At 46.3% G+C, this 26,749-nt stretch overlaps 1 protein-coding gene across 2 annotated transcripts in view; it reads left to right on the forward strand.

Annotated features, from left to right (window-relative positions):
* ITIH5 (inter-alpha-trypsin inhibitor heavy chain 5) overlaps positions 1-26,749 on the forward strand; it is a 78,657-nt gene that overhangs the window by 44,594 nt on the left and 7,314 nt on the right. For both annotated transcript variants that reach the window (XM_073879938.1, XM_025853562.2), the window contains 5 exons: positions 2,593-2,762; positions 3,377-3,493; positions 20,394-20,562; positions 23,227-23,536; positions 25,800-26,323. In XM_073879938.1, the coding sequence (XP_073736039.1) occupies positions 2,593-2,762; positions 3,377-3,493; positions 20,394-20,562; positions 23,227-23,536; positions 25,800-26,323 (1,290 nt within the window). The remainder of the gene's footprint in view (positions 1-2,592; positions 2,763-3,376; positions 3,494-20,393; positions 20,563-23,226; positions 23,537-25,799; positions 26,324-26,749) is intronic.

Consider the following 26,749-nt stretch of genomic DNA (forward strand, 5'->3'; position numbering starts at 1 on the left):
AACTGTGGATACATATGTATGTGTTCAAAAAAGCATAGTATATACAGGGGTAAGGGTGGGGATAAGGGGGGACTACGGTCCATGACATCACTTGACCTTTTCAGTAGTGTGATTTTGGTAGACCATTAACCCATTTTGCAGATGAGGTAATGAAAGCTCGGTAACTTGCCCAAAGTCTCACAGGTAAAGAGAGGTTGAGCCAGTATCGAATGCAGGTCCTTCTGACTCATTCGTGATTCCGAGTTCTCAGCTGTGTTATCATGCCTCTCACTCTTGCTGCTTTACCAGTCATCACCAGTGAGAGACTGACCCGGAAGAGCATGCAGGTTCCTTCTCTTTCAAAAACCTTTCCATTTTCAGCCTTTCTTCCTCTCGTCTCTGTGGTGGTTCTCAGGTGTTGTCGCCCGTGCTGGTGAGCCGGAGGCCGGCACTTGTCAACGTGCCATTGAGATTTTCCCAGCTCCTTCCTCAGATGGGCAGATCTGTTGGAAGCATATTATCTTTCATACAACTGTCTTCAATAAGAAGAAGATCTCCTAATTGCTGGCTTTCTGGTCGCTTCTGAAACCTCTGCCCTCAGTGGGTGCAAATAATAGAAGAATCAGTTCTGCCCTGTGGTTCCTGTTAAGGTTACACCTAAATTGTCTCTGAAAAATAATTGTCTGTTCTGTGGAAGGAAATGTTTAAACTTCCTTTGATTTTAATGTCTAATAAACCCTTAGCAAGAGGAAGTTTATTCTTACGTACCAATTACCATGGGCAAATTGTGCCTTATTTCCTATTTTATTTTGCTAATTAGGGATGGGAGATTGCTGATCAGCTCACTCTATGCATGGCATCAACTTGAATAGATTTAAAAAAAAATGATCAGATACTTTGCAGCAGTTTTAAGCCTGGCTTTGATTCAGTATCTGGATAAAGTCTCCACATATACTGACATTTATGTATCCTCCGTTTTATTTTTATATTCCTCGTGGCACATGCAGAGCTAAAAAATTTGAATTTCTGTTGTTAAGTATATAGACTTGGTGGTGTTTGGATTTATAAAGGTGGGTAGTCTGCAAAGTAATTTCCTGTTGGTCAGGAAGGTCAGGAGTAAAAAACGGGCTGTGCTGTACTTAATCTTTCATCCCACTAATTTTTCTTAAATCATATAAAATCCATTTATGGATTTATCTTTCTGTAAGTCTAATTTATGTTTGAAGATTTATGCTAGGGGAAACTTTGGGAGTTTTGTCTTGTTTTGTTTTTTAAAGAGCCATAAACTTTCTAGACAAACAGTATGTTAGGGCAACCAAAAGATTGGTGGGGGTAGGTGTTTCTTCTGGAAGACTTCCATATAGAAGGAGTGATAGAATTAGACCCCACCCATTTATACTCTAATGGAATGATCCAGACAGACATTGACAGTGTCTGGTAAAACTATGAAGTGAAAGATCGATGAGGAGCTTTATAATGGGTGATCAGATTGACAATATGGGAGCCCACCATCTTTCTTACTACAGCTGAGAGCAGACAGGTAGATACTGTGTGCTTCTGGTGTGAAAAAGGGTAAGCACTCAGCCTCACCTCATCACCTGAGGTGTTCTTGTCAGTGGTACTGACCTGCATCTAAGCAAGCCTCTGACTTCCCTACCAGAACGCAGGGAAGCAGAGAACATGGAGCTGGGGTTCTCAACATCGACTGCACAGTAGACTCACATGGGGGATTTTTGAATTTCTGATGCCCAGGTTACGTCCCAGACCAATTAAATGAGCTCTTGGCCTGGATATTGGTATTTTTTTCTAGTTCCCCCAGATGTTACAGCGCAAACCAAGGATGGAAACCAGGGGAATCAAGGAGGAAGTTAAAAGATAAGACAAAACAATCATGAAAATGTGAGAATGTGAGAAACTCCACAGGACAGATAACCAGGGTTTTACAACACGTTTACATAGCCTTAGAAGAAACACTTGTAAATTAAAAGAGATTTAAGAAACATAAACCCAATGTGGTGTGTGGTCTGGCCTTTTTTTGATCCAGATTCGAAGGAATCAGCCATATCAAGACACATTCTAAAGAATCAGGAGAATTTCAATACAGACTGAGTATATTCGGGGATAATATGACATTGAGCATTGGTTTTGTAATTTGTGATGATGTGATTTGTGGTTATGTAGAAAAAAGTCCTTATAGTTAGAGGTACATACTGAAGTATCTACAGATGAAATATGATGTCTGGGATTTGTTTTAAAATACTCTAGTAAGAGATGGTGAGGGGATTCATAAAAACAGATATGAAAGATTGATAAGAGGTTGATAATTGTTAAAGTTGGGTGAAACGTACATGGGGGTTCATTTTACTATTCTCTCTACTTTTGTGTGTTTAAAAAATTCACATAAAAGATGAAAAAGAAGGCATAAAGGTGAAATCTCTAACATCTCTTGCACTGTGATGGATTATTGGTATGAAGTCTGTGAAATTCATGTGGAATATAAACCTGCAATAAAATAAAGTCTAGCCCGTGTGTCCATGCAAAACAGCCCTGCTTCTTTTCCAAAAAAAATATTGATACATGCAGTTATGAATTATGTTTATATCTTGTTTGCAGTCGATTCTGGGCCGCCTCCTTCTACTGTTATCAACCAAAATGACACTTTTGCCAAAGTCACTTTTAAGCCTAGTGTGGTCCAACAAGCCAGGATTGCTCAGAATGGCGTTTTGGGAGATTTCATCATTAGATATGATGTCAACAGGGAACAGAGCATTGGGGACATCCAGGTAATGGGCTCATTGTTGCCATTTTGTGTTAGTTGCTTGATACTTTTAGTTAGACTCAGAATGAGGATTCCAGTTTTTATCTAAGGGAGGGGGAACTTTCTGGTTCTTAGAAATTTGTTTTAACCTAAAATATGTCTCCAAGGGGACTAGGGTGTTCCCTTCCTATTTCCTGCTTCAGTAATCTGGAGAGCAAATGAAATCTGTAATGTAATTTTCCCTGTGGTGTTTTAGATGAAGTTAGAATTTTAGTTCATCTTCAATTTTAATTAAGAGAGCCTGGTCCATGGCTCATTTCCCTTTAGGTTTTATGGCTCCAGAGACAGGGTGGGAATATTAAGATGCATTAGCATGCATCCAGAATGTAGACAACTTTGACATCTCAACTTGTAAAAACCACATATTAGGAAGCAGGAATTCCAAGTGGCAAGGGCCCTAGGGGGTGGTTAATTAAAATCGAATTAGTCAACATAGGCGGCAAGTTTTAAAGGGATGATTTTATCTTTATAAAATCTGTTTCATGTGTTTCATTCATTGTAGAAGTTATACAGACTGTCCATTTTCCATAGTTTTCCTGCCTATTCCAGGCATATTTTTACTTTCTCTTCCTCCACCAGGTTCTAAATGGCTATTTTGTGCACTACTTTGCTCCCAAAGACCTACCTCCTTTGCCCAAGAACGTGGTATTTGTGCTTGACAGCAGTGCCTCCATGGTAGGAACCAAGCTCCGGCAGGTGAGTGAGGCCAACTGCCAATTTTATTCTTTCTCACTTTTGCCTGGAAGCTTGATGCACTCTGAATAAAATGCAGTTGATGCCAAATGTCTGCTTTACCATCCAGCTATTCCTGCCTACACAGAACCTTCCTGAACTGATGATCCATTTCAGCCATTGACATAAACTATCATTTCAGGATGGTGTTTAAAAAAGAGAGAGAGAGAGAGAGAGAGCAAAGGGGCATGTATAGAGATACTTTGAAAAAAAGGGGACTGGAAAACTAGATTCCATCAACAACAGCACTGTTGTTGATGAAATAATTCTGTTTGGTAATCATGTCCTTTCAGAGCAATGGAAGAGAGTCATTGGCAGCCCTGTTGGCCTACGCTTAGAACAAAGAACTCCCATCTCAGTGATTCAGGAGTGAAATTCCTATTGCATTTAGGATAAATGTTAAAATTCTAGGGATAGGGACACCTGGGTGGCTCAGTCGTTAAGCGTCTGCCTTCGGCTCAGGTCATGATCCCAAGGTCCTGGGATCGAGCCCTGCATCAGGCTCCCTGCTCAGCGGGAGGCCTGCTTCTCCCTCTCCCACTCCCCCTGCTTGTGTTCCCTCTCTCGCTGTGTCTCTCTCTGTCAAATAAATAAAATCTTTAAAAAAATAAAATAAAATTCTAGGGATAGGAGGGACATTAAGGGACGTTTAGTCTATGCTGAAATATTAAACTATATTGAAAATATAAGTATTAAAAATTTTTTAAAAAGCCACTGGAAAGGGCTATTCCTTATCTTACTCTGGTATCATAAAATATCACAAATTTGCTTTTATAATATAGTTTCAACTCACATAACAGAAAACAAAAAAAGCTACTGGCTCCCAGACCAAATTATAATTCTACATTCATCAAACAGTTCTCTTAATTTTTCTGTCTTAACTCATTATCTGTTTTTATCAATTAATAATAAATATGTGGTTTAATAGTACCTCATACCTCAAAAAAACCATCTACCCTACCTCCTTCCACCCCTACATTCCATTCCACATGTAGCTGAACCTGATCTTAGCTGATAAACTCTTGTAAATATTTTCTCTCAGTTACTACTTTGTAAGTTCTTTCCTTGACTATTTATATTTAAAAAATCATGTAGAATCTGTTGATTTTTTTCTTCATGGCATCTTATTTTTCTCCACCCCAAAACAGTAAAAAATACATTCCATGCAAAAATAGGGTTTAACTCTTTTCTTTCAGAAGATTGCCTGATATAATTTCTAACTTGTATAGGAACAAGATAACTTCGCCCTGTCAGTCAGTTCCGTGTAGTTCTTCCACATCACATCCTTGTACAGAATTCAACCTGCTAACTTCTCCACTTTGATTGCTTTTCCTTCCTTTTGCATCTCTGTCCTTCCCTCTGGGATTACTTTTCTTTCGCCTGAAGAATACTCATCAGGGTCTTCTTCTTTTTTTTTTTTTTATTCATGAAAGTCAGAGAGAGAGAGAGGCAGAGGCAGAGGGAGAGGCAGGCTCCTCGCCTAGCAGGGAGCCTGATGGGAGACTCAATCCCAGGACCCTGGGATCATGACCTGAGCCGAAGGCAGACGCTTAACCATCTGAGCCACCCAGGCGCCCCTCATCAGGGTCTTCTTAAATGTGGGTCTGCCAGTAAAGAATTCTCTTAGTTTTTGTTTGTCTGAAAATCATTTATTCATTTTCATTCTTGACGGATATTTTTATTGGGAATGGAATTCTGCGTTGACAGTGATTTTCTTTCCATTGAGGATAGGTCCCATTGTCTCCAGGCTTCCATTGTTACTGTTGATAAGTCAGTAATCATACTAACTGTTGTTCCTCTAAATGTAATCTTTTATTGTTGACTGTTTTTAAGAGTTTCCTCTTTATCTTAAATTTTCTATAGTTTTAATATGATTTCAGAGGTGGATTTCTTTCCTTTTTTTTTTTTCTGCCTGAGGTTGCTAGGACTTCATGAATTTGTGGACTCGTGGGAAAATCCTCAGCCATTATTTTTGAAATCCCATTGGCTCACTTCTCCTGGGATTGCAGTGTTAGAAAAGTACCCTGTTTCCCTTGCTCTCTTCTATTTATTCCTACTTTGGCCTTTCCATACTTCATTCCAAACCTGTCTTACAGTTCACAGATTCTCTTTTCAGGTATGTCCAGTCAGCGCTCAAACTCATCCATTGGGTTAGTTCAGTTACTGCATTTTTTAATTCTAGAATTTCCATTTGGTTCTTTTCAAATCTGTTCCGTCACTTTTTAGAATGTTTAGTTATTTCACAAAGTTTTTAATAACATTTTTTATTTTCTTGAGCATCATAAACATAGTTATTTTAAAGTCCATATCTGATCATTCTAAACTTGAGCCCCTTAGGAGCTGTTTTTATTATTTTTCCTCTCTCCTTGTGTGACTGGTCATTTATGATTGCATGATGAACAGTTATATTCAAACATTTGTTTGTAGAAATAGTTGAAGGCCTAGGATGATGATCTTTTCTGCTAGAGAAAGTTAGCGATGTTTCTGTCAGGTACCTGGAGGATTATAATTTGGGATCATTTTTTTTAAAGATTTCTTTTCTTATTTTAGAGAGCTCGTGCAAATGGGGGGAGGGGCAGAGCCCGCATGAGTGCAGAGCCAATGCAGGGCTCGATCCAACAACCCTGAGATTATGACCTGAGCTGAAATCAAGAATCGGCCACTTAACCAACTGAGCCACCCAGGCGCCCCAATCTGGGATCATTTTAGTCCATTTTCAGGGCTTGGGATTTTTCTGGGCAGCCCAGATGGCTCAAAGCTGGATTGCAGTCCTTTCAAGACTGGTTTATTTCTGTATAGCACAAAATGTAGAGGTTTACCAGAGCACCCATCCCTGGTGGGCTCTGGACTTCAACTTTTGACCCCCTAAGCTACTAAAGTGATGCTCAGCTTCTCAGATACTTCTTTGGCCTTGACAAGCATCCTTTAGATAAAAGTGATCCCAAATGCTGAGACTGCCTCTTTAAATTTTCATCTTTCCCAGATATATTTTCTCACTATTTTGATACTCAAGATTTTTTAAAACTATACATTTTGTATATTGCTTTTTTAGTTGTTTACAGTGGGAAGGTTGGGTACAAATTAAATTAGCTGGAGGTTTTCTTTATGGGCAGTGTTTCCCAAAGTGATTAATCACACATACATGAGACATTCTTTTGTAGTGGTTGATTTTCTATTGATGTTTGAGAGGCCTCACGGCCTTTTCATATTTACTGAATATTCTGTAAAGTTCTTTGCTTTAGGCGCTGCAGGTTCTTAAGTGCCATTGTTATTTTTGTGACTCTGTTGGCTGGATAACAGATACTGACAGAAGGAGAATCATGGCTTCTTTGGAGACCTCTGTTGGCCATGGAATGTAGTGTTAATTAGGTCTTGCATCTGACCCAGTATGGTGATTCCAATTTGGATTTTGAATCAATTAGCAGTTACTGAGTAGGTGCCATGTACTAGGTTTCTCTGTGTGTGCCATGTCATTAAATTTCTGCGCACCTATAAATCTTCCTATTTTCTTTCTCTTTAAGACAATGACCTGGGGTGCCTGGGTGGCTCAGTCCGTTAAGTGTCTGCCTTCGGCTCAGGTCATGATCCCAGGGTCCTGGGATTGAGCCCTGTATCGGGCTCCCTGCTCAGCCAGGAGCTTGCTTCTCCCTCTGCCTCTGCCTGCCACTCTGCCTACTTATGCTCTCTCTCTATCTCTGTCAAATAAATAAATAAAATCTTAAAAAAAAAAAAAAGACAATGACCTTCATGAGGCCAGGGTTGGGGTTTCCTCTGGGGGAAAAAAGCATAACTTGATGAAGGTATTGATAATTAAAATTACTACAACCAATCTGAATTTGTGTTACCACCAAATACCTTGTATTTTGATGTTTTTACTTACCCTTATATTATGAATATATATAATATTATTAAATATTCCATAAAAGGCTGATTGTAATGGTCATAAGGCAGTACTGTTTCACAGAAATTCCTATGAGGATCAGAATGTTTTATACCTGTGGTATCCAGTGTGGCAGCCTCTAGCCACATGTGGCTATTAGCACTCGAAAGGTGACTAATGCAACTGAGGAACTGAAATTTTTTAATCTTATTTAATTTACTACATTTAAATTTAAGTAGCCACATGTGACTAGTGGTTACTGTTTTGGATAGTGCAGCTGAAAAACATCGACTCACTCCACCACCCGTGAGAGACTTGAAGTTATCTCCTTTTTTCGCTAATTATAAACAGCATTGGGATAACCATTCTGCATCTTCACACAAAGGTCATTAAATCACCCAGTGGCTACAGCAGCTTGAGTGATTCATATCTTCAGCCATCTGAGTCACATCAGGCTTTAACCTCAAACCCAATCCGTCCTAGTGCCCAGGATCTTCCACTTGCAGCGGGAGAACAATCAAGAATCTTCTTACTAAATGCCCAGAAAGGTAAATCCTGCCGCAAATTGTTCAGAGAAAACCAGTAAACTAAGTCAGGATCTCCTAGACTCACCATTAATGATAAAATAAAATCAGGTACTTCTTAAAAATATAGCATAGAGCATTTTCACCACGGGAGGCATCATGCTAAAAGTATGACATGAATTATTGGATAAAAGAATATTTAATCTTTGTAACAATTTTGCCATCATCCCCATTTTAATGATGCAGAAACCGAGGCTTTACACTGGTGGGTAACTCAGCTAGTCAGTGGCAGGGCTGGCTCCAAAGCCAGGTCTGACTCTGAGGCCCATGAATCAAACCAAAATGGCGCGGCGTCTTGCTGCAGGTTGGCGGTGTGATGTGACAGTGCTCTTGTGTACAATGGTATAAAGTGCCAGCGGATCCAAGGTGAATGCTGTTGACATTTCAAGAGCCGGTGAAGACGGATGCATTTCAGGAGGGATTTCCATGCACTGTGCAAGAGCAGTATAACGGTAGATGTCACTCCAGGTGCTATTCTCCCCTCCTCCTTCATTCCTGGATATTAAAATTCCGTTACTTGCTGGGCACTGAAAGTCTGGCATGCACTCTGCTGGCTTCTAAGCAACAGCATGGCCTCTTTCCAGGAGAACCACCCTGGACCAGCCAAACACACGTCAGAAGGCTCTAGGCAATTTCTAAAGCCCGTTGCTGCCTTGGAGTGTTTGGAAACTGTGACTATTGTAGCAGCTCTCAGCTCCTCTGAGGCCACAGCACTGACTGAAAAGCTTGGTTGTGGAACCTCATACACAATGTCATGCCCGCTGGTGAAGAGGAAGATGGCTCCAAGCACAGGGCTTTCGTGGTGTGTCAACAGGCTTGGCAACATCGGACATTGGTCACAGGTCCCCTCGGCTCCTGTGAAGAATCATTCACTGTCACACGGGGCGGTGGTTCTTGGCTCCCCTCATCGTTGATGGGTCCAAAGTACTTCACTTTGCTCATCACAGTGAAGGGCACAGAGTTGGTATTTAATAATTTGAACAACTGACCTACAAAGAATTGTAAGATTTTTTTAACCTTAAAATGTATTCTCCCTAAAGGGTATGTCAGTACCTGGGCACTTTCTGGTTCTGGTCCTAATCCCAGTGGGAATGAGAACCTGGAAGCCAGGACTTGACCGGCTTAGGAACAGCAGCAGAGCCTCCCGCAGGTTGCTGGCACATGACTTGGCTTTGTTTTCTATCCCACAAGCCTCTGTCGGCGAATCTGCTGCGAGGGAGGCCTCATGCTAGGTCAGGCAAGATTTCTGCCTCCCGATTTCAGCTTATAAAACCTCTCAGTGGCAGGAGGGGCTGAGAAGAGCCACAGAAAATGTGATCAGCGTAGCCCTTTCTTTCCTGATTACTTTCAGGCTTAAAGCCCTGGCACTAGCAAATACACGTCCTCGGGAACAGAAGGAGAATATATGTCTGTGAAATACGTTATTCCTCGACCAAGGTCTACATGTTCTTCTCTTCCCTTTCCCTAATCTATGTAACTAGATCTACTTTCGCTTTCATATTAAGGAATTTGGTTCAGGGACTCTCTCTGGCAACCAAGCAGAGGTTAATGGATCGTTTACCAGATGCTTTTCATGCTACAACTTTCTACAGACTCGTTCCCATCATCTGTGCCATTCTGGGCTAATCCTAGATTCTCATGGAGCTTTTGGAAGTTTGTCTTTCTTTCTCCATTGAATTTAGTCATCAGTTTTGGAGGGTAGAGAACAAGCATGATGTTTCTTATCTGTAATTGCCAGATTAAAGTGAAGGGAAAGTGAAGGGAAACGTGAACATTGCTTGTGCTCATTCACTGGCTTACTTCATGCTCTAGATCATCAGTTTCATTTTCACGTCCAAAATTCAGCTTCCAAGAGCCATTTGGGCATTTTATGTGCAATCCTATAGGCAAATATCCTCTCTGTAAGCTCCACAGATTTGGGAAGCATCTTGTTTTTGGTCATTAGCGTACATATTCCCAGTGCCCAGCACTGTGCCTGACACTTAGTAGGTAATGATTTTTGCTGAAATACATACCAGCACATAAACATTAAATGTGGTGCGCACGCGCACCTTTGAGTCGGAGTATGTACCATGGAGTGGCCAGTATGTACCAAGCACTTGAAACATTTTACATACATTTTTTCATTGAATCTTTCAGCAGTCCAGTGAAATAGATATTGTTATCCCCTTCTTATAAGCGAGAAGGTGAGGGGCAGGGAGGTGACATCATTATGCTAAAATACAGAACGCTGTAAGTAGGGAAGTTCAGCATCAAGCGCAGTCTCCCCCAGCTCTTCCCTATACCGTTCTTCACTGTACCATTAGACATAGACCCTAACATCAGACCACCTCTCAAGAGGACAGGCTCTACCTGTCCTCAGGGCCAAGTGATGTGATGGGGGTGAGTGCACACAGAGGTCAGTTGCCCTGAGGGGCTGGGAGGCTGAGAGGCTTCAGCCAGCAGCTGGTGTCGTGAATGGAGCTGCTCTGCTCTGACGCATAGAATTAAGTATTAGAGATTTATTATTTAACTTTAAGCACACCGTGGGCATGGACAGGGATGCAGACATCTTTCCTTTCAGGGTTTGGCTTGGACAGCTGAGTGCCGGCCTGGAGGCAGCAGGGGTGGGAGAGAAGGACAACATTGGTGACTACGAGGCCCGTGAGGTCATGACCTTCATTCCAGCTGTCTTCTTCAAAAACGTGTGGATCTGCCACAGTTTGAAAGGGAAGATGTTGGAAAAACATTAGGTTGTCAAGACAGTAGCTTTCATGTGATGGGGATCAAGGGAAGGGCAGCCTGAGGGTCAGTGAGCGGCCAGGAAGACTGCCAGACGAGGCCAGCGACCCCAGAGGGCATCCGGGGGGTAGCGAGCTGTTAGAGGAGGCGGCTGCCCGCACAGTGGAGGAGCTCAGGAAAGGAGGGCGCAGGAAGGCCGAATGAGGCCGTGCCTCGGAAACTCGGAGGGTCTCAGAGATGGGCGCTGTGTGGCTCCCGAACGAATAGAAATGGGTAATGGAAGCTTTGGGTTCTCCTGCTTGCCTTGTTGTAAACATCCGAAAGCATGGCTTCAGCGAATACTAAGACTGTCTAGCGTCCCCCGTCCGGTTTTCTAGAACAAGGGTGAACAAACTTTTTCAGTGGCGACAGATGGTGGATATCTTCAGCTTTGCAGCCTAGATGGTCTCTGTCCTACCCCTCAGGTGCGCTGCCTAGCACAGAGGCGGCCACAGGCCATTTGCACAGAAGAAACCACGGGCAGCAGGCTGGACTTGGCCCCCAGGCCATCGTTTGCTGACCCCTGGTCTGCAGGGATGACTAATGGGCAGGGCTGGAAATAATTCCAGTGGGTAGTATTTATTCTTGTCTACTGAGCTGCTCTTGTCCAAACACGGCCACCAGCAGATGCGTGGGTCAGAAACACATTGCACAACAGAGATCTGGGGCTTCAGGCAGGGGGCAGAAGGCAGTGGGGAAAAGGGGAAAATGTGTTTTTGACTCTGACTCAGAATATGAGGAAATAAATGATGGACAGAGGGCACAGTATTCTTTCCCCTAGGTCACCACTGAAAACCTGGATTTTTTTATTTCAAAAAGATTCGCCCCTCCACAATGATGATATCATTTTAGATAAGTCAGAGGTACCCATTTAAAAATCTTTTTGTTGAGGCAGTTAGGATTTACCCAAACGAGGCCACATTTAAAAAGTTCTGAGGCTCTCTGAGGGAAGGCACTGTGTGGCTCTCATACAAAGAAAAAGTGAACAAGCTAGAGCTCTGAGTTGTCCTGCATGATCCATTCAGGGGGTACTCCTCCTAGTCAGCAGCTGACGGCACGGTCCTGGTGTCACCAAAAAGCCTAGCTTCTCCTTTCTGGCGTCCTAATTTTGTATTCCAGTCTCTCAGATCAGCGGACTTTCTCTGTAAAGGGCCGGGGAGGGCCCAAAAGGAAACTTGCTACAAGTAACAAGGAGATAAATTGCCCGAGATAACACACGTGGGAGTCTTAACAGGGATTGCCCGCCCCCAGCTGCTGGAATTCCTCAGCACTGCTCCTGCCCCATAGTGCGGCAGCCCCCTTTCCTCCTGCAGGACTCCTGACTCGGCCTCCCGATCCCACCTCGGCTTCGTCTGCACACTCCAGATTCTCAAGGAATGAGACAGATACTGATTACATGCCATGGGAGAGGCATTGGCATAGGGGTGCAAAGATAAATATGACAGAACGTTTTCTCTTGAGGTGCCCGGGGGAGAAGCGAAGTCATGCGACAGTTGTACGCAGAGTGCTCCCTGTGGTAGAGATGTGTGTATGGTCACGGCACAGAGCGGGCGCCCATCAGTTCTTTGTAGGAGTGGAGAAGGGGATTGTGGACTTCTCAGAGCAGGGGTAGTGGAGTCTTAAAGGTCTTTTAGAAGTTGGTCAAGTTGGTGGGGTGGGAAGGGATAGAGGAGCCAAACAGGGGTGGATAGCATGTGTAAAGCATAGAAACAAGAGAAAATGTGTGTACCGGGCAGCCGACTTAAGTCACTCTAAATAAGGACCTCAGAAAAAAGAAAATGAAAGCAGAGGGGGAGGCAAACCATTGAGAGACTCCTAGCTATAGGAAACAAACTGAGGGTTGCTGTAGGTGGGGGGACGGGCATGAAGGAGGGCATGTGATGGAATGAGCACTGGGTGTTCTATGCAACTGATGAATCGCTGACCTCTACCTCTGAAACTAATGATATACTAGATGTTGATTAAATTGAATTTAAATTTAAAAAAAAATTTTAGAAAAAAGGACCTTAGACTTTTGCTGGAGAAAAGAAATATGCAACAATTGCATGTTTGTCAAACCAACATGTCACATAGACAGTGGAAAGAATTTTAGGGACGATAAAGAGCTTGAGGTAGTCAACAAAAGATTAATAACAGAGGTGACATAGAAACTAGTCCTTAAAGACGCAACGGTTTTCTTTTTTTTTTTTAAGATTTTTTTTTATTTATTAGAGAGAGAGAGCGAGCGCACGCATTAGTGGGGGGAGGGGGAGAGGGAGAGGGAGCAGGAGACTCCCTGCTGAGCAGGGACTTGATCCCAGGACCCCAGGATCATGACCTGAGCCAAAGGCAGACGCTTAGCCAACTGAGCCACCCAGGCGCCCCTAGGACACAGTTTTCTTGACAGGAAAGGAGGAATTCTTGGCTGAGGAAAAACATGAAAAAAGTCATGAAGCAAGAGCGAATATGACATTGTGGAAAGTGGGGCTTAGAGCCTGAGACCCTTGCATAAAGCTGGTTCCTTTGAAGGACAGCCCTGTTGGTGGAACAGTGGGCAGAGAAAAACTCCTCTAGCTCTTCAGAATCAGTCCCCTTCTGCAAATAAGGATGAGTGTTACCAAAACTCAGAAGAAAAAGTAACTAACCCCCAAGAATGAAATTCACCTGGTTTTAGAATCTCTTCCCTCCTGCAACCAGAATCTCACTTTCCAGGCTCACGGTGTTAAGAGTATGGGAAGATGGAAGAGACACAGGGATGTCATCACTCTCCCTGCCTGGTGGGGGATGACTCCCCTTCCTGTAAATAATTTCTTGTGGGTACCATGGAGGTGTGCTGATACGCCGTGTTTACTTGCTAACTCTTCCACTGTTTGATATTTAGCATGGCTTTTTCTCAGCCTCCCCAGCCTTTCTGTTATGTTCTTAATGTTTGTCAAGGCACATCCCCGGAGATTTACAGCAAGGGCATAAGGTGGACCCACGCCAGGGAAATGGGAATCCTGAGAACTCACACGTAGGAGAAAGTTGAATGAGTCAAAGGGCAGTCAAAGAGTCAGACACCAAAACAATATCTGTAGAATGAAACGGGCAGGGTTCCAGAATCCAAACATGCAGTTGGGCAATATAAACCTAACAATTTAGGCCAAGCACGGGGGGACTGAGGGTTCAGCCATGTCGATCAGTAGGTGTGTCAGAACATGGATGAAGGACACCCATTACAAAGGAGACGTGTAAACGTAGGTGAAAATCTCTTGGTCAGCATCCTCTTATTTACTTCCTGTCAGAGCAGGAAGCCACACCTGCGGATGGCCACGGGGAGCCTACAGATAGAAGTGGTAGGGCCGCATCCTTGGCCAGTGTGAGAACTGTGGGATCAACACTGAGAGCAAATCTTGAGGAGTATTAACCTTATCTACGAATAGAAGTAAAAATATAATCTGTTTTGAGTCTTGAGTTATTTACCCATAAAGCATGAAAAATGGATGTGCTTAATCTCTAAAAAGTCAAAGATTTTAATGTTATTGGTAGAGAGCCTTTTAGAAAAATGTACAATGACATTATTAGGCAAATGTTTCATACATTTGTCAAAAAAAAGTAAAAACATTAGGTAATGAATCTTAACATTAGCCAGAGCATTAACATGAGAGATCATTTGCTTCTCAAGTTAGATTAAGGTTATTCAAACACAAAGACTTGTGAAATGTGGTTATGTTTATATTGCAAAGTCTGTTCTGATACCTAAACCTATTCAGACCCTCCTTTTTTTTTTTTTTTTTGCTTAAGCCTGAATTTAGCCAGAATTTAGTGTTTAACAAACATTGTCTTTCAGATCCAGTCCTGAAGTAATACCTATATTTAGGCTAAGAAGGTGTTTTTCTCTATGAAATAACCACCACTTTATATTTTTATACAGATTGGGTAAAAACATAAGTAATTAGGTATCAGAACAGAGCTGTTGTATATAGCCTAGCACAGTACTGCACCGAAAGAAGAGCATTTGAAATTAGAATCCAAACAGTAAAGAAAATTGCAGCATAGAATCATACACTTTTAAATACAGGAACCATACAATTTTGTTTAATTTAATATTCCCTTCATAATAGTATGAGCATTAAAATGTAGAGACCAAAGAAATAGTGTTTTCTATGTTTACTTCTAAGTGAAATTTCAAGTTACTATTTAGCATCTACTAAACTTTGAAAACATTAGAAGATGTGATGACTTCTATTCTGAATTTTCCATTTATATAAAGCAGACTTCTAGTTTCTACTCTTTTTGTAAAGAACATATTGGCCACTAGAAAAATAGTTTTAGCTTCTTCCAACAAGATTCCTCAAATCTGACCGAGACACTTATTTTTGATACTTTGTTTTTTATGGATTGGAATTTTTATTTTTAATGTAAATTATATAATGAGGTTGGTTTTGGGGAATATTTGTGGCCAAGAAGTGACAGGAGGCATTGTGTGATCACTGATTTCCTTTGTGAGTTGACAGAACCTCCTGAGGGGTCCTTATACTGTAATCAGTGGAGTAACATTATTTTTCACTGTTTCGGTTTCTTCTCTGAAACCGATCTGTGGCTGGGTGTTTTTTTTTGTTGTTGTTGTTGTTTTTTAAGTGTAACAATGACATAGACTTGAATATGTTATGGAGAAACAGTCTTTCTCACTCAATTTGCCTTGCTCCTAAAGTTGGGATTAAAAACAAAAAAAATTTGATAATTTCATGGGTCAGTCACAGTAAGATTTCAGAAAACTTTCCTTCGAATCATTGAAAGACTTGTAGTGTTTATATATAGTTTTCTTGCCTCTTATGGATTTTTGGTGATCTTGAAATACCATGGCCTTAAAATAGTCCCCCTGAAGCATAACTGGTACCCGTGGACCGCAACTTCTACTGGCACCTCATGGTCACTGTGGTCTTGACCATGATCCTGACTCCAGAGAGACTTGGGACAGCACCATGAGTGGAAGCCTGTGGAGCGTGCAGACAGATGCTGGGATGGCCGATGCATCCAGTCTCCTGCTGCAGGCTTAGGCACCTTAAGGTTGCCGTGAGGATCTGATGTTGCCCACTTTCATGGAGTCACAGACTCTTTTTTTTTTTTTCTTTTTTTAAGGGGGGGCAGAGAGGGATAGAATCCCAAGCAGAATCCCTGCTGATCATGGCGGCTGTCTCGGGGCTTGATCCCATGACCCTGAGATTATGACCTGAGCTGAAACCAAGAGTCGGATGCTTAACCCATTGAGCCACACAGGTGCCCCTGAGTCAGACATTTTTATTTGTGTACGCCCCTTTGCATAGTAGGACTACAAGGGCATACAGCCACCCAGATAGTGAGGACGTCCCCCTGCGGGCTAACAGGAGGACTGTATAAATATGCTTCCGCCTTCTCCCCATTACCCGTACCCACCTAGGGAAGGGAGAAGGCTGACCCATAGCCAGACGTAGTCCATTTCCTGGTGTTCTCTCTCAGAAACTTAGGGCTGTTTTCATGGTGTGTATCTGTTGATCACAATTCTCGTTGGTGGCCCAAGGAGACGTGAGAAGGGCTTAGGTTTCTTTGTGGGATTTTTTAAAGCTCTTTATCATAGGCGCCTTTTCTCTTGGGTTCATTCAAAAGGACCGTGTGGAAAAACGAAAGGGAAAATGTGCGCTTCTTGGTACACATTTTAGAATGAGGCAAGTGATAGCAGTGCTTAGGGGAGCAGCACGACCTTTCTGCTGAGAACATGGGATGGCTCATGTCTACTACCTTGAACTTGGATTTCATCTCTGATGTCATGGCTCCCCTTGTAAGATGCCCAAGAACCCAGACTTTGTGGTAAAAAAGGCCTTTTGTGTCAGAGTTATTTCCTGTCGAGTGTGGTTTGGTGCAGACACAGAAATATTTGAGAAAAGCTGCGTCATCGGGAACCCTGGTGCAAGTGGTCCCAGGGGCGGGCAGGCAGCTGGGCTTGTCACAGGCTCCGCTGACATTTCACTCGGAGGGTCTTATTGTACAGTGCCTCCCTGCTTGTGAAATGTCGAATGGTCATTCACGACCAGTGGAATGCTCACCCCCTTGTGGGGCTGTGCCAAGAGCCTGCAGCTGCGAGGGTTCCGTTTTGTAGGGAAGGGGGAGAGGAAGTGCCCATTCCTTGCCCTAGTTTACGGCAGGGACCCCAAGTGCACCGACCAGAGCTGCCTCCTGGACTCCCCTCCCTGGTCGTGGTGCTGCCGAGGGGCGGCATGCATTAATCCCAGGGACCCGGCTCTGCCCTTTCAATGGACACCATCAGAAGACACCACGCACATCTCGTTCCTGAAGCTCCACAACAGAGCACCGTAGCCAACCGCACTGAATGAATGGAGGCTCTGAAACAGAGAGTTTATTTGTAGTTATTTATATCTACCTTGTTCCTGAAGGTACTTCAATTTAAGGGCAGAGATGAAAAGACTTAGTTAAGAATAACCCCAAGGCAGAGCTGAAATTAACTTCTAAGGCATTGTTTTCCAAAGGAAATGCTTCCTCCTTCTCACCTAAGGAAAGTACACATGAAATTTGTTTCAAGCAGAGAACGGCCCCCATTCTTCGCTGTTCTCGATACCCAAGGACTAAAAGGCGTCTGTAATGATCTGGCAGGCCAAGGTGCTTTCTCATGACCTGGATAGTGAGAAATGCGTCCTTTTATGTTATTAGTTGTATTTGTGTGCCTTCCATTTTTCTTCAGGCCAGACACCATCTGGAATGTTCCGGTCTGTACGTGGACCGGTGTCTGCCCTCTCTGATCAGCAGGGAGCATGTGGGAGCCTGTGTCTGTGGAGCGGTGTCTCCGGGACCTGCTCCCCACCCACAGAGGAGACGCGTGGCTCTGGGGCTGGCCGGTCTCTAAGAACGCTCTCCTCCTCCTCAGCCACGTCCCCCTGTGCTGCTTACTTTGCTCTCCCTCCGCACAGGGGATGGTCTTCCTGCCTCTTCCCGATCGCCCTCTCTCCCCAAGACTCACTGATTCCTCCCCAGCAGGCTGACCACCTGGTAGTTGGATACAGTACCCCGAACCTCTCTTCCCAAGAAAGCCCCGTCCTCGACCCCGACAAGAAACAGGAACAGTGGTGACACGCTGGAAGTACTCTGATGACCCCAAAGACTGAGCGTAGCTTGGCAATGCCGGACATCCCGCCGCCCTCACGAATCACACACGACCAACCGTATTCATCTGCACAGAAACTCTGTACGAAGTACATAATCATACATTGTATGTGCCTATTTTAAAAGGTCTCCAGGGAGGACATTTGCAGTCTCCGGTGGTCACCTAGTAACAATTTCAGGGCATCCTCACTCCAGGTGGCGTGTCTTGGGGTTTACCTGTCTCTAGCGGGCAGGCTTCTTCCTAGTGTGCAAGGGCAGTAAGTGGGGCTTTGGGGGCGGGGAAGAAGGCCAAGGAACATGGCTTGCTGGGACATCCAGGGTCTTTCCCTTTAGGTCACATTCGTCGGAAGAGGGCCCTGGGGGAGAGGTGGTAACCATCTTTGTCCATCTGCATGCACTGGAAGAGTCAACTGGTCTTCTCCGTGGTCATCCACCAGGCCCTTAAGGGTTTAGACCAGCCCCTCTCCTGTCTGTGACACCTCTTTGCCTCCAGGGTAGTTCAGCCCTTCAAACAAGCTCAGACTGCACATTCTCTGCCTTTCTGGGCTTCCTCTGTTCTTTCTGGAATGTGCTTCCCCTGTTCTCTGGATTGTGCTCTTGCGAAGTCTGGCAAGGTTGGTGTTCATCTTCAGCATGTAAACACAGTGCGCAGAAACAGCAGCTGAAGTCCACTCGCATTTACTCTCCTATCTGGACCTTCTTCTTTGCTTGTAAGCCTTCCAAGAATGCGGAGCGCCCAGGGCTGTCAGCCCATCTGAGGGGAGAGCGGGAGCCCCCAGAGCGCTCAAGGATGGTGCTGGCTGCAGGCAGTGGTTAGCCGCTTCTCCCCAGGCCCCTGGGCGGGGGGCAGGCCATCCAGAAGGTCCTGATGCAACTGGAAAGGGAGCCGTGTGAGCCCCCTGGCCTGCCTGCTCTCGGTGCACGTGAGGATACTCTGTAGCTGTGGGCTTAAAAGGTCCTGTGGTTGTCGAGTGAAGGGGAGGAGGGTGGAGATGCTAGAACTCTTCCTAAGGCAGAGCATGCAACACAACGGGAGGAAGATAGCTGCCGAGAAGCCAGGCGGGCCCCCTCTCGAGGTCATTAGTGTACGATATAAGGATCCCTAAGGAGGTCAGCAGCTGAACAAAGCCCCGTCTCCCGACAAGCTGCCCCTGGTCCAAGCCCGAAGCCAGCCCGTGGTGCCCGGCCAGCTCCGAGCTCTGGCGGAGAGCAGCTTGAGCATTTCCCAGTGCGTGCCTTGGGCCTGGGCTCCCAGTGGGGCTGTCTCGGGGACGGCTCAGCTGTGGTCCTGGCTCCTCATAGCCGCGGGCCTTCAGGCCTCCCAGAGGTCTAGGCTGCGGGGCTGGGATGGGGCTGGGCCCGGCCGATGCTCACGCCGGGCTTGTGTGGGCTTCGAGTGGAAGGAAGGGTGAGGAGTCGGAGTCCGGCCAGCTTCCTGGCTAACGCCGGGTCAGCGCCTAGGGCACTCCCCCCACATCTGTTTAATGTAGTTATCTGATGGATTTTTACTCCAACACGATCTAGCAGTCAGTTCTATGTTTCCTACGCATCGTCCTTCTCAGTATTATCTTCCCCGAGGTTCTCAAGGGTAGGGGCGGGGGTCTCTCTGACTTCCTTTGTATTCGGGAAGTATTTGGCGTTCCACACACCTCTCTCTCCCTCTCCTGCCCTTCCTCCCTCCCTCCCTCTCTCCCTCTCTCTCATTTACTCATTCAACTCACTTGTCTTCGCCGCCTTCCACAAGGCCCTTCCTAGTCTTCCGAGCTAACCAGTTCCTTCTACCCTCCTATTCCTGCTTCCCTGTGAGGTCTTCTCATACCGCTGCAGCAGCCCCCGCCCTGTGTTCTCATTCTCTTTTAAATTCTTGGGGTGTTTATTATTTATACCGCTAGTCTTACAGTTCCTAAAACGTGTATGCATTCATTTGTTCACTGAACCGTCTACGCCCCCCGTGTGTCGGGCCCTCTCCTGCGCCCAGGGCAATATGAAGATGGCTGGAAGCTGCTGGCTAAGAACTGGCAGTACGGTCAGGGACAAAGATAAAAGGCAAATAATCACGGCTGGGTCATTATGCACTTTATAACACGAGTATTTTGAGGGCAGTGCTAGCCTAGAGGACAGAGGATCAGCTCTCTTTGGAGGAGTTAGGAAATATTTCAGATGGAGGCTATTGCACATCAGCTGGGTTTTGAAGAGTGAGTAGGAGCTTGTCAGGTGACAAATGGGCGTCAGGCCGAGGAAAAGAACCTTCCGTCACCGCTGTGACGGTACGGAGGCCTGAGAGAGCAAGACTTGCAGCAGCCTGTGACACTTCAGATGTTAAAGCCCCCATTTGTGATTGTAACACGTTCACGCCAGTGTTTTCCCAGCTAGGTGACAGAGCTCCTTGGACATTTATCCAAGTCCCTTTACATCTCAGGCACTTAATATTAACCCCAGCATTGCTCCCTGCCTGCAGTTTCCAAGCCAGGGGACGCGAGGATGAAGGTGATCAGCTGTGACCCGTTTTGCTTCTGTGTTGGTTTAGACCAAGGATGCCCTGTTCAGGATTCTCCATGACCTCCGACCCCAGGATCATTTCAATATCATTGGATTTTCCAACCGCATCAAAGTGTGGAAGGACCATTTGGTGTCGGTGACTCCGGACAACGTGAGAGACGGCAAAGTCTATATTCACCACATGTCGCCCACCGGAGGTAAATGCGAGACCTTATTTTCTTGTTGCCTTTGACGTGATAATAAGCGAGTAGCTAATTTTCTGCCAGGAGACGAGGATTTGAAAGCTGAAGCCGATCACAGGAAAGGAGATAACTAGGTGAGAGCTTTCCCAGAAGCTTATGTTTCTCTGAACACCAAGTCTGGAAATTCTTGTCTTCCAGGCCCTGAACTGATGGCCAAGTAAGTTAGGGGGGGGAAATACTTGATAGGTTTTGGAGCCTTTCATGGTTTATCTCACAGATCCGGACAATGAAGCTGTTTTTGGAAATTGCTCTTGGGTGAGGAATCAAAGCCAGAGATGGTTCGGTGTTTTGTGTACTTGAACGTTGGCACCTTGGGGGGCAGCGGGTGGGATGGCACTGCTGAACCATCAGCCTCTCAGCAGGGCTGCGCCAGCAAGTAGAGCATGCATCCCTGGCGGCCAGGGAGATGCTGTGCTTGGAAAAGTGTGATGGGCTCTGAGTCTTTGCACACTTGGCTTGGGTATGGTCCCCGGGGAAGAGTGCAGAGGATGGAAAAGGTCCTCCAGGATTCTAGGGAGAGGAGAGAATCAGAACAGAATGTTACCTAGCCGTGCTGAAGGCAGGTTCCTTCAGTGCAGGACGCGGGGCTTACTCTCACTGCCCTCTCCAGTACAGTGGACCCATGACAGGTGCGCGGGTGCTGGAGCGTGTATGGAAGCTCATCCAGACTCCCTCCGCCCTTTCTACAAGGGCCTTTACAGAGACACCGTCTCCTGGGGCTATTGGCTCGGTTAACTCTTAATTTGGTTATTGGGGAACATATAAAACATCCAGTTCAGTTTTCTTCTGGCATTTTTTCTGTCTTTCGTCCATGTATTATTTTCTCTCCAAGATGAAGCTCTGATTCCCCAAATGAACTTCATTTAGAACTTGATCTTGCTTGGATGGAACTCTGACATGGGATTTCCTACCAGTCTCCACAATAGTGTGGTCTAGGGACTGATTTACTGGTTAATGAGAGAGATAAAAGATGGGATATAATAATATGGGAGGAAGTTGACAAGATCGTCAAGTCCTTGAGGGAGGAAACTCTTCTTCATCTTTGTATGACCCCTGGTTCTCAGCACAGGTCCTGACGTGTATAGCTCGTGCTCAGCGAGTATTTGTTCATATAAACGTATTTCAGTGGCACTACTCACTACTAGAACAATGTGTGTGTGTGTGTGTGTGTGTTCGTAGAGAGTGTGGGGATCGAGCTTTAGGAAACAGCTGATGTGTATTATGTTCTTTTGGAATCTACACCTTAGAAACCTAATTAGTTTCCTTTACTTTTCTCTCAGCATTTCATCACCCCAAGCTCTACAGGTGAACAGAAGGTCCGTCTGTTCCTCTCAGAGAAGGGGAATGGTAGGGTTGGGAGCGTAGGTTCTGAAGCCAGACTGTCTGGATCTGAAGCCAGCCCCACCGTGTACGAGCCACTGACTGTGTCTGTACCCGAGTTTACTCCTCTCACGTGTGACAATAACAGGGTTGTGATGAGGATGAAATCAGCTAAAATATCTGAAGTGCTTAGAACAGTGGCCGCCACATGGGAGTCCTCTTTCAGAGTCAGACATAGCCATTTTCCCCCAAGCAGTCCCTCTTGCTGGTGCACTTGTGTCTTCTGTTGAGCCGGGGGGGCTCTTGGCGGGATGGCCGGGGCAACTCTGTGGGGGTCTCCCTGTGGAGGGCGCCCCCCTGTTCTTAAGAGCACAGGACATGCCCTGGCTTCACACAGGCTTGATTCCACGCCCTGCTGTGCCTTGGTGCCTGGTACTAGGAAAGCTAAGTCTGTCCCTTCGCCTGGGCTCTCCTTGGCCTTAAAGTGGAATAAAAGATTTGGCACCATTGCCAACTTCTCTATTAAAGGGAAAATAAACATCTCCCTTTTTGTCCAGGCTCATACATCCAGAGGTCAGCTGAAACTAAGCTGGGCATTCAGAAAGGCAAGTTAGTGAGCCCAAAGAAATGGTAAATACTGTTTCAGCTGTAACTTTCCCTTACGTTCAGACTGTGTGCATCTCCGAATTTTCAGTGTGTTTGCACAGACCTAGACATATATATATATATGTTTTATTTTAGCCAGAAATTCTGGAGAATGTGAAACAATGGGGAGAAATCACCTGGTTCACTCAAACATGGTACATTTTGCGGGTAGATAAAAATCACTCCAGACTGGGTGATGGATTGTGGTGATGGGTATACAGCTTTATAAATTTACTAAAGGTAATTAAGTGTGTACCTAAAGTGAGTGCCCTTTCTTTCCCTCTGGGACTCGCCCTCTCTCCAGATTCCTGTACCTAACCCCTTCCTGCCCTTTGCAAAGCTACTCCCAGGAAAGGAGTAGGAGCAATGGATGCTAAGGTACTGAAGATTTCTAAGCCAAGGTGCCGTCAGATGCATTCAGGAGAAGGGCCGTACAGTGGGATAATTCCGGGCCCTTCCCATTGACTTAGCAAACCCTTGCCAAGTGTCTAGATAGGCTGGCATCACCCCGTAGGTGCAGGTGACTTCTTTCCCCGTGCACATCCTCCTGCTACTGCTCGAACGGTGGTGGGTAAAGCACCACCCTGACCGTGTGCCCAGGTGAAGGAGGCAGGCACACAGGCTTGAGCTGGGGTGCGTTTTGGTGTTCCCCAGGCACAGACATCAACGGGGCCCTGCAGAGGGGCATCAAGCTGCTCAATGACTATGTGGCCCATAACGACATCGAAGACCGCAGCGTGTCTCTCATCGTCTTCCTGACCGATGGGAAGCCCACCGTTGGGGAGACCCACACGCTCAAGATTCTCAACAACACCAAGGAGGCCGCCCGAGGCCAAATCTGCATCTTCACCATCGGCATCGGGAACGACGTGGACTTCATGTTGCTGGAGAAACTGTCACTAGAGAACTGTGGCCTCACACGGCGCGTTCTTGAGGAGGACGACGCGGGCTCGCAGCTCATCGGGTCCGTACGTCTGTCTTCTCAAGACAGGGAGACTTGGGCTCTCAGAAGGGGGTGGAGGGTGGTGGGGTCACAACTCAGTACAGTGGGAGACGTCCTAAGGGGTGTTTAACCCAGGTCGATCTGGGTTCAGATGCTGGGCCCTGCTTTCTGACTTTAGGCAAAACTGAAGCCAGTCTTGCTCAGTTTCCTCATCTGTAAAATGAGGATTATGGTCGGTCGACAGAACTGAATGACAAAACCAGTGTCAGGTATTGTCAGGATGGCTGTTGCATGTTAGGTGTTCAGTTAGCTTGTCGTCTTCTCGACACTTCTAGCATAGTTGCTGGTACACTGTCTAGTGTGTTTGTGTTAATTCAGCTGAAGCGTACGTAGGAGACGTAGTGCTGCCTCCATTTTGTGTCCTGGTTAAAACCGGCCGCTGATTCTCTTACTGTTTTGAGGTGGAGAAGAAACTAGCTCTTAGGTTTCCTAACTCCGTTTGGAGCCTTCCCACAGCTCTCATGTTGCCAAACACAGAGTATGACTTCGCTGTTGATTCGAGGAAGTGCTGACTCTCCGTTCGACATGATGTGCTTCTTTACAGCATGTATAGTGGATACTTCAAAGGAAGAGCGAGGTTTGGGTAGATTCGCAGCTGTTTAATAGCCGTATTCAAGGAATATGCATTCTAATTGGAGGTCTCTAAGGTGGGCAGTAAAGGTGGCTCCTTGGTATGAGGCTAGCCACCATTCTCCCAGCCCCCAAGATTTCGGTCAAAGATTGAAATAAAAAGACAGATTTGCTTCCCACATTTTCACAATTATTCAAAACTATATTCGAAGAGGCAGAATCTAGTGCACTGTATATTAAGATTTAATAACGCTCTCAAAAGCAAAAACAATGACATTGAAACAAACCAACCACTGTCATATTACCAAAACCATCATCCATACACCCAACATTTATCAAGAACTTATGATGTGCCAGGCTTTCCTGCATCTGTTGTCTCTGGCGAGCTTCACAGAAAGCCTAGGAGCAGATGTAGTAGGGTGCAAGCGAAGCTGCCATGCAGATGACCCTCTCCTGTAATGTCTGGACACACTAGATTCTGCTCCATGAAGTCGCTCAGAGACTCCCGTTCCTTCCCTTTGGTTGCTCTGCACCCCTCAGGTGTCGTCTTTAGCTACACGGTTGAAATTAAGTCACTATCACATCTATATTCTAGCCCCAAAAAGGGGGAAAGAAAAGAAAACCAGAGTAAGAAGCCATTTTATTTCAAGCACGCATTGCAGAGGTTGTACTTATCATTTCTACTCATATTCTGTTGGTGAGAACATGGCCATATTTGGCCAGAGCAGAGGCTAAGAAATGTGGTTGATACCTGGATGGGTAGAACTCAGTTAGGAAAGAAGGGGAGACTGAGCCTGAGGGGACAGCTGGTAGTCTACCAGAGCAGTTACTTCAACATTCCAACTTTATAGAGGAAGAAACTGAAGTTCAGAGAGGCTACGTCACATGTCCCACGACACACAGCCAGGAAGTGGCTGAGCTGGCTTCCACAGCCGAGCTGTCTGGCTCTTTGGAAGGGGGATTTTGATTGTCCCCTTACTCAGCAAAAAGCAACCTTGTAACAACCAGGAGAAAAACTAAAGCAAGGAAATGCATTACCCACAAGCTTAATATCAGAGTCAAGATGAGATTTCTCAAGGATAATGGGCTACTTAAAGTGCACCCGGAATATGTGTTTTGTTCTAAGAAACGTGTTTTAAGAGACTCTTTGAGAAACGTAGGTGTGTACAAAGGAAAGTTACCGAGAGGCCAGTCAGCTCGGGATGCTTGAATTAGTATCAAGAGAATAGTTGACCAAACGGAGCCGCGGGGGGATTCGATGAGGCTCCACAAAAAGATTTCAAGGAGCACACGGCAGTGTTTGTCAGACATTTAAACGGTGTTTTTCAAGCACCTGAACGTTGAAGGTGGATTAGACTCCTCTGTGCAGTAGAAGAGAGATCAGTGGGTGGAAACTGCAGGAAGGAAGGTGCGATCTACCCAGGGGGGCTCCCTTTCCTCATGGGAGCAGCTGAAAGGAGGCGGGAAGCCCGTGGGGTAGTGAGTTCTCTGTCACCAGTGGTGTTCAAGCTCCTGCTGCCCGTCTCATAGTGCAAGGGCTCTGCTGGGTAGTGTTGGACTTGAGGGCCTCCAAAGACCCATGGGCCCCCTGGCAGGTGGGACCTGGCCTGCCCACAGCCACGGCTGGCCCCGACTCTCTGTCCTTCCACTGCAGGTTCTACGATGAGATCAGGACCCCGCTCCTCTCGGACATCCGCGTCGATTATCCGCCGGCCTCGGTGGAGCACGCCACCAGGACCGTGTTCCGCAACTACTTCAACGGCTCGGAGATCGTCACCGCGGGGAAGCTGGCCGACAGCGAGGCGGGGCGGCTGCACGTGGAGGTCACGGCCAGCAACAGCAAGAGGTTCGTCCTCCTGAAGACCGACGTGCCCCTGGAGCCCCAGAAGGCGGGCAGGGGCGGGGGCGCCGAGGGCCGCAACCACGTGGAGCGGCTCTGGAGCTACCTGACCCTGAAGGAGCTGCTGAGCTCCTGGCGCCACAGCGGCGACGAGCAGGAGAAGCAGCGCCTGGGGCAGAGGGCGCGGGCGCTGGCCTTGGCCCGCGGCTTCCTCACGCCGCTCACCGCGCTGCACTTGAGGCTGCAGACGCACCAGCTGGAGGACGCGCGCGGCGCGGCGGCCGCCCTGGGCCCCGAGCCGGTGGTGCAGAGCCTGCGGGGCGCCGGAGGGCGGCCAGGTGAGCAGGCGGGGGGCCCGCCCCGCGGCAGCGGCCTGCCGTCCCGCGCGCTTTAGCGGGCGCGACGCGCCGGGCTTCAGAGAGTGTGTTACACTGCCGGCGGCATGTGCTTGCAAAGGGTGGATCTCTGTAGAGAAATTAGGAAACGTGGCATTTGTCCCAGAGGTGTCCGGTAAAGTCAGTCTATGGGCAGATCGTCGGGACCGGGTGCCTACCCCGTGCGCGGCGGTATTGGAGGCACCAGGATGAACGAGCAGAGACCAGTGTTTTAAGTGTCCCCTCCGCCTCTGTGAGTCCCTCGGAGCTATGCCGCTTACCTGCGGGGGCGCAGCTTCCCAAAGCCTGGGCATCTAGGGGGGACCCTAGCTCCTACCCACACACACCTGCTCTGGGCACCGCGAGAAAACCTCCCTCTCGGATGCTTGA

The sequence above is a fragment of the Callorhinus ursinus genome, unplaced genomic scaffold, assembly GCF_003265705.2.
Source record: "Callorhinus ursinus isolate GAN/ISIS: 27379988/994484 unplaced genomic scaffold, GSC_fseal_2.0 scaffold36, whole genome shotgun sequence".
Classification (NCBI taxonomy): domain Eukaryota; kingdom Metazoa; phylum Chordata; class Mammalia; order Carnivora; family Otariidae; genus Callorhinus; species Callorhinus ursinus.